The sequence below is a fragment of the Cynoglossus semilaevis genome, chromosome 12 (genome assembly GCF_000523025.1).
Source record: "Cynoglossus semilaevis isolate Cse_v1.0 chromosome 12, Cse_v1.0, whole genome shotgun sequence".
Taxonomy (NCBI): Eukaryota; Metazoa; Chordata; class Actinopteri; order Pleuronectiformes; family Cynoglossidae; genus Cynoglossus; species Cynoglossus semilaevis.
Genome location: NC_024318.1, coordinates 422630 through 430681, shown reverse-complemented (window position 1 = coordinate 430681; position 8052 = coordinate 422630). Strand labels below are relative to the sequence as shown.

General features: G+C 42.9%; 2 protein-coding genes across 2 annotated transcripts in view; both read right to left on the bottom strand.

Annotated features, from left to right (window-relative positions):
• LOC103386871 (calcineurin subunit B type 1) overlaps positions 1-4946 on the bottom strand; it is an 18388-nt gene extending 13442 nt beyond the window's left edge. The window contains exon 1 of the mRNA XM_008321300.3: positions 4302-4946. Coding sequence (XP_008319522.1) covers positions 4302-4304 — 3 coding nt within the window. The 5' untranslated portion in view covers positions 4305-4946. The remainder of the gene's footprint in view (positions 1-4301) is intronic.
• A 505-nt stretch (positions 4947-5451) lies between these two features.
• The window catches only part of arhgef33 (Rho guanine nucleotide exchange factor (GEF) 33), a 12507-nt gene continuing 9906 nt past the window's right edge, over positions 5452-8052 (bottom strand). Inside the window, exons 11-15 of the mRNA XM_017037018.2 lie at positions 7996-8045; positions 6902-7353; positions 6589-6813; positions 6280-6422; positions 5452-6171 (exon numbers count right to left, since the gene is read on the bottom strand). Coding sequence (XP_016892507.1) covers positions 6039-6171; positions 6280-6422; positions 6589-6813; positions 6902-7353; positions 7996-8045 — 1003 coding nt within the window. The 3' untranslated portion in view covers positions 5452-6038. The remainder of the gene's footprint in view (positions 6172-6279; positions 6423-6588; positions 6814-6901; positions 7354-7995; positions 8046-8052) is intronic.

Below are 8052 nucleotides of genomic sequence, written 5' to 3'. Positions count from 1 at the left end.
GAGTTTGGGTTCAAGTTCTTGAACCAGTTACGTTCAAGAACAGCTTCCTGAAGTCATCCTCGCAATGCTGCAATTTGAGACACACTGTTAGTCACACCTTTCTTCTTCCTAAATAAGTCATTAAAAAAAACTAGATGGTGAGGATCAATAACCTCCCGGCATTCCACTCTTCTTGAAGAACTGATTTATGTGCCACAAATAGGCCGTGACCCAAATTATTCAGTAAAATTTAGAGCTCAGTAGCTGAAGAAGATTCTACATGAAAAAATAAATGAACTACTGCTTATTGTAACCAATGACATGTGAACGTAACACAGCAAGAGCGTATTCTTTAATAAAGAAAACTCTACAGTCATGGAAGTAACCAGTAAGTATTTTAAGAGATTACTAAAGTATGACAAAGAAAAAAAAAAGACTGCTCTGCTAGGATAACTAACTGACTACTCTCCTTTGCACCATTTCCCTGTAGCCAAACTCAAGTCCAGTTTGGTCATGGTGTCACCATCATTTCTGAGGTTGACTGTCCTTCAGTAGTAAGTGTAGGGTCCCTGGATATAAAAAGCCTCGCAGCAAAGCAGATTTGTTGCTGAGGATTACGGGTTTACTCACTAAGGCCTGCCTTAGGTCACTGGTTTTGCCTAGCTCGGGGTCAGGAGTGACTGCTGCCTCCGCTCCCTCTGAGCTGCATCTCTACAACGATGCTAATGGAAACATTTCAAGTCATTCTTTATAAATATGCAGAAGAAAGAAAGAAAAAAATGGAGGCAATAGGAGAAAGAGCCACGAGAGACTTGTGTTGGCTCATCAATAATGCAGGTTTCATTCAGAATCAATTAGGTCTCAGCACACAAAACACATTTTGCATAATGAAGAGCCCCGCATTGACGCTGGTTTAGCAGGAACATGAAAAGGCCGTCCAAAAAAAGACCAAACTAATTTTAGACCAGCAGGACCTAGATATGAAATCCTGGGAAAAGACGTACACGGGCCCGGGGACAAGACCAGAATGTTCTCCTTCTGAGCACGGTTCTATTTCTCACCTCGTTCATGTTCTTCATTTTGTACCATGAAACGTTGCAGTGGTTTTGTAGGGATACTCATAAACATTCATTTCTATGTGAACTTCCCTCCATGTTTCAAGGATTTGATTCAGATTTGCGAGTCAAGTGTCAATTTGAAAATAATGACATAAGTCTGTGGGGCCTGTAGAAACTCTGCTCTATGGAGATTATCCTTCTGGAAACTTCTATCCCCAGTTTCAGGCTTTACTCAAAGGGATTTTCAAAGGAAGGCCACACAATGCCCTGGACACTAAAATGCTAACGATACCTTGGGTTTTCAACATTAGGACAGAATATTCCTGTGAATAAATGAAGGTGATCTGCGGCCGAGACAACAGCTCTGTTCATGGTCGTTGAAATAAACCTGCTTTAGGTGCACTCTCGACTTTGGTTGTTTGTTTTTTTTACATACAGTCCACGACTGCATCATGTGACACCTCTTGTTTCAATTGGTTAGTCGCATAGTATTTTATAATATTTGGTTTTTGGAAATACCTCATTTGTCAATACTTCATTTGTACCTTAAGGGAAAAGACTATCAGCAAATTAGCAATTAGCAATCCTCAAACTACAGGCCAGGTCATTCAACCACTAGGGCTGCCCTATAGCAGATTAGTTTGGAAAACAACTGAGACTTGCCTTGTCTAAGATGGTTATGGTTTGATGCCTGGAATTCACAGCAGATGAATCATTTTCAAATTCAATGCACTCAAGGAGAAACTGCACCAGGATGGGTTTTTTCCCCCCCCCAATCGAACAAATTATACATTGAAGATGATGATGATGCTGTAGAAACAGCATCTGTCAAGCAAACGCAACTCAATTATGGATTGGACTGATTTTCCACTTTAAAATAAAGGTCAATAATATGAACTACAACTACTTCAGTCTGATATTGGACGGTTACTGACAAATACGGACTGGAGGCTCAGTCCGTGCCAGGGACTGCTGCTCCACTGCGGGCTGAGAGCTGCAGCAGTGAAACGGTCAGCGAGGAAAATAAATCCACACTGAGTGGGCTGGTGGGCTGTGCAGCGTGGATCACATAGTGTTCAAGATCACTTCTGCTGCTGCTGCTGCTGGTTCACTCAGGGCTTTTATCTCTTTTACATTAGCCAAAAGCTCAATCCTCATGTGGGTGGTGCTTGATTGCTACGGTCCCTTTAGCATCAGCTCATTCCGATACATGATTAAGCAACAGCGCATCCCTGCCCCCAACCTCCGTTCTGACGGACCACAGGTCTTAGAGGTGCATGTCCCATGGTTCCACCCGCTCCCTCCGGCTGAGAGCTGAGAATCCTGCAGGGCAAATGGACACCTGTGTGTGTGTGTGTTTGTTATTGAAGCATCGCTGGTACTAATTTGTACTTCCTGGTTTTTGTTTTTTTTCCCCTGCATGTACAAAAACCCACCGTAGTTACAACATATGCACTATATGTTGTAACTCGGGCAGTGATCTTTGTTTGTTTTTTTTAGAAAAGATATACGTGTTTTACATCTGTTTTCATTTGTGACTAATTCAAATCACACCATTACTAATATGGCAAAAGGTCAAGAAAAATATGAGAGAGAGAGAGAGAGAGAGAGTGCAAGATCAAAATCACATAGTCCTTAAAAACCTGCCACTGTATCATGTCAGTATCAGAGCCATGACAACCAAATAATTATCATTCTTATCGTGCACCAGTAATTATAGGTTCTGAGTGACCTATTGGCTGTAAGAGCAGAAAATTAATCAAGGTAAAAAATTAAAAAAAATCTGTTCCATTTGCTGCATGTGTTTAAATTGTTTGTTTAATCTAATGCTGCATTAGGAACGATGCAAATTTAAAACCCACGACTGATTATTAGAAAACGTCAGCTACTGTCAAACGGCGCTTATAGAACGTCCATTATTGATCGGAACGCTTGTGCCATGCTCCCTTTTGGCTCTGCCGGAGCTGGGCGCCGCCCCTTCTCTCGCTCCGCAGCACGTAGGGGGGGGGGGGGGGGGGGGGGACGTGGAACCAAAAATTTCAATCCAAAATGTAGCTGTAACCTTTAGCCTTCATTGCTAGAAGAGATAAAGTGGACTCGCTCCACAGGGACAGAGATAAAGGCAGGAAACAGAAGACAGTTTTTGGCCTCAGAACGATACGGGTTGAGCCGCTACTTCAGATCTAAGTTATTGGTAAGAAAAACAGACACATTGTACACTTTAAAGGTTGACAATGGTCAACTACAGCTGAGAACAAGTTGCTTCACAGGCCTTCGAATGTGCAGAAAGCGGAGACACCAGTTCCACTTGGTTCACGTTTGTCTTAATATAGATAATATACACTTACAAGATTCTTATATTCAAACAAACCAGAAGGAGTTTTTTAGCATAGGATTTTGACCTCTTATATATTAAATATTGAGAGTAAACCAGAAGGAGTTTTTTAGCATAGGACTTTGACCTCTTATATATTAAATATTGACAGTGAGTTTATAACGTTTTTTTTGCAACTCTAGATTGTAAACTGCAAGCCCTTTTTTTATACACGATCTACAGTAACATCACCCTCTCACTGTTGTCGAGATCCACATATGGTCCAACTGAATATGAAACCAACCACTGACATGGACAGGCAGACAGATACATAAAAAAGACACAGAGAGAGAGACATATAGATGAGAAGACAGATAGACAAACAGATACTGTAGGTGCAGTTGCAGGTGTCAACAGCATCAGTGAGCACACTGCGTTCCATTTTACGTTCGCGGCGGAGGAGACACAAGTTGTGCGGACGTTCCATTTTTTTTTTCGTTCTACGCTGTGCGTTCAAATATGCTACGAAAAAAAACCCAACGAGGCAAGAACTGAACATATATATATATATGTGTATATATGTATGTATGCATATGTCATCTGTACAGGTCGGGTTGCTAATATATGTGTGTGTTGAGAACGACTAAGAAATATCTGGGCCACGGGCTTTAGGCTACTGTCAGCCCTGGGGCTGCTGCACAGAAGAAGAAGAAGAAGAAGAGAAAAAAAACTCCGACTGGCTGCCAACAACACCGATGGGCGAGCAAAAGAAAAATCATTTCCTTCTGTGTCGTCGACCGTTACAGTCGAAGCCGAAGCCATTGCTCGGCTGTCAAATCGCCATATTAATGGACGGGCGAAGGCGCAGGCCTCCGTCCGCTGCTGCTGCTGCCGCTGCTGCTGTGTTTACCAGCGGTAAAAAAAAAATGCAGTAGTAGCCGCTTTCTTACCATCTTGCAGGTCGAATGAAGAAATCCAGGCGATGTGAACGGAAATGAGAGGACGTACAGCAGCAAGGGGAGTCGACGAGCCGCCGAAACCTGCGTTGGAGAAACCGAGGGGAAGACACGACGGCTGGGCTTGCTGTGTTCTGGGGGTTTCGGCCTGGCTTTTCCGCTCCGCTTCTGCCGTCTCTCACTCTGGGTTTTTTTTTTTTTTTTTTTTACGCCGTCTCTCTCACCGTCACCGAGGATTCTTCTACTTCTTCTTCTACTCCTTCTTTTCCTTCCACTGCAGTGGCGAATGGAGGGAGAGCCGCTGGGAGGAGACAGTAAGAGGAGGAGGTGGCTTTGACAGGCGGGCGGTGGCGGAGGGGAGAAGGGGGAGGTGCGGCGGTACTGTACATCCGGGAACTTCACTTTTAAATACGGCAGGGAACAGCAGGGGCGAATGCACTAAGTGGCCAGGGCTAACACGGGCACGGGGTTTCCCTTCCGCATATTTATTCTCAAAGATTCAGCCCAAACTTGTCTAAATGGACTTTTTCCTGTTCTCTCACAAATGTTTGGCTCCTAAAAATAACTTAAATTGACCTAAATTATGGTCTATGTCACTTCCTTTGACCCTGAAGACTATACAAACGAAAATATATGTAGTTGTGTGTAACTAAAATTGAATAGCTATTCTGGGGTGTGTGAGATATCCTAATAAAGTATTTACTCTTCAAGAAAGTAAGTGAGAAATATGTAGTATTCATATTGGTTTTTTTTTTTAAATATTGGGCTGTAATAATGTTATGCCTAACGAGTAGTGATGTGTCGAATCACTCCCTGTGAACTAATCTTTCGCTTCGTTCTCGCAGATTCGTTTCATTTGTCACGTGACAGAGAGCTCGGGTCTCTTTTGCTCTCATTCATCTTCACATTGTGGTGTGTTTTTGTTTCTTTATGTTTTCACATGGTTTTAATTGCTTATGGCATTTTGTGCACTTTGTAGACTTTGTCAAAGGAAGCAAACCATGTTGCCTTCAGTATTTAGTGTCGGAGAACCGCAGCCTTCTTTACAACGCCCACAATAGGGTTACAGCGCCACCTGCTGTAAAACGAATGAAATTAGTCGTTCAAGATTCGTTCACTTCAGTAAAAAAATCAAAGTAAAAAGTAAAGAATCAAAATGCACTTAAGTAAGAGTAAAATTACCTATTCCCAAAACTAGTTTTAAAAAAATTACAAATTAGTCACAAAACTACTCGTCAACGGTAACGTCAGTAAAAAATCAGTCAGTAAAAAGTACTTTACACATAAATTATGAGCATAAGCTACTTTTTTTCAGAATTAATTTAAGCTTAAATTAATTTTTAATGTTTACAAACACATTAATTCTTGCATGAGTGTTTAATCATAAATAAGCACATTGCTACATATACATATATTTGGAGGCAAATTAGTGCATTTTTATTCATCTTTTGGAGTCCTTTTTAACACTTTTACAGAAAATTATTAACATTTTCTGTGCCAGGTCAAAAACACGTAAGTTAGACGAAATAAGCAAATCTGAAATGATGGCCTCAATGTTGTTTATTACTTAAAACATTGACATATCTGATGTAAAAAAACAAAATAAAAACATATTTGTCTGTTCTATCTTTACCCAGCAGAAATGTAATTGTAGTTTATACATATCTTTTCAATGACACAGTGATTGTTTATACTGGTATGTCATGTTGGACACGTCCAAACCAGTGACGCTCACACAGCCGTACCACGGTTCAGCTCCCGCTGAGACAGTTTGGGATTTTTGCATGAAATCTCGGCTTCAATGATTTTGTGGTGGTTTTCAGGAGTTTTCTCACCGTTCTTCTCTTTCTTCTCATCACTGCTCCTGTTGGAGAGAAAAACAAATATTATCTTTCAATCTGGATAAGATTATATTAATTCTGCATGTTGGCCAAAAATGACAATGTTGTCATTGTCATTTTTGGCTCCTCACTTCTTCTTGAAGAGCTTCTTGAAGGAGCTCCTGAAGCCTCCTTTGTCCTGTTTTCGACTCCTCTCACTGAAGGCTGACTGACTGTTCTCCTCAGGCCCGACCCTCCATCTGGACTCGTCTGCCCACGTTTGGATCCCAGAGTCCTGGGGGAGTTCAACACGTTTACATGAATACAAGTTGTACTTAACTATAAAGTGAGTCAATAAGACAAAAAAAATGTCTTAGAAATTATACGACAAGGTCCTGATTTTTATTTTAAACATTAGAAAAACATTGTGAAACAGGTGTGAAATAAGGTTGGGAGCCTACGGTTCTGATTGGTCCATGAAGATCTTCGCTCTGTTTGTTCGTCTCTGCTCTGTGTGCCAGTGGACTGTGGATCTTCTGTGAAGGCGTCGGACACCCTTTACTGCCTTTGCTGCCCTGACGCTCCAGTTTGGCGTGGCTGCCCAGACCAGATCTGTGGACGTGGTCTGACAGCAGTCCGCCGTCTGATCCGCTCACCGTGTTCTCCATCTGCAGACCAGTCAGGGACTAGACGGCAGAGCAGACCTGAGCATGAACTCTCAACACTAGTGACCACCGGTTCATTTTCTTTAAGTTACAGCATAAAAAAAATCACCTTGCTCTTACGCTGGCTGGCCTGTAGGGGGCGGTTGTAATTATGACGCATCATCGCGGCCTCATCCGGTGACACACATCCTCTCTTGGGTGGTTTGCTGTAACCGTTGCCATGACTACCGAAGATGTTACCAATTGACGACACATTGGGTTCCATTGCATGATGGGATGCCGCGGGTCCTTTGGGACATTTCACGAAGGCAATGTCGATGGAGGAGTCGGAGGACGCGGTGGAGCAGTTGTCAAACATGGAGATCTCACGGAGGGAACCCTCGTCCTCCTCGTAGAGACTCTCCATCCCTGGAGGACCGGCAGGAAGGAAGAACTCCTCCAGAGCGTCGGCCAGAGCCGAGCCCGGCTGACCCTGACGGAACTCTGCAGGTCTGGAGGGGAGATGGTGTTGGCAGGACGTGGTCCTGTCAGGGGCTTCACTCTCTGAGAGGCTGCAGATACCTGACCGAGCAAGAAGAAAGAACTTACAAAAATAGCAAAGTAGGCCAAGAAATGATCAGAAATGTTAAGACTCAGCAGAACCATAAAGAAGAGCCAAATATTAGCCAGAGGTAGCGCAAATTAGCCTAAAGATAGCTAGAAGTTAGCCGGAAAAAAAAGCCAACCGGCGACAATTAGCCAAAAACCATAACAAAAATCCATCCATCCATCCATCCATTTTCATCCGCTTATCCGTTACCGGGTCGCGGGGGCAGCAGTCGCCACCCAAATCACATTGCACCATACCAACCCCCCAAACCTTCCTGCGGGTGGTGAGTCCACTGGAAGGTATTAACCGCCCTAACCGGGATTCGAACTTGTCCAGGAGGTGAACCCTGGGGTTCCACACCAATGACAGAGACATTGCCTCTGGGCCAAAGCGCCACCATAACAAAAATGTGAGACAAAACAAAGCATAAAGGATTTTAAAGGAGCCTAAATTAACTCAAAATATGTCAAACAATAAAAAGGAGCTGATCCTGATAAAATGCTAAAAGTTAGCCAAAGCTAAATTAGCAAAAGACGGCTTAACGTTTATCCAAACATGAGCCAAATTCTATGAAATGCCAAAATGAAAAAGGAATAACCTGGATGGTTTCTGACCTGCAGGTTTGTGGCCGTGTGAGTCCAGTTCTGAGCTGAAGTACGGGTGCCTAGAAG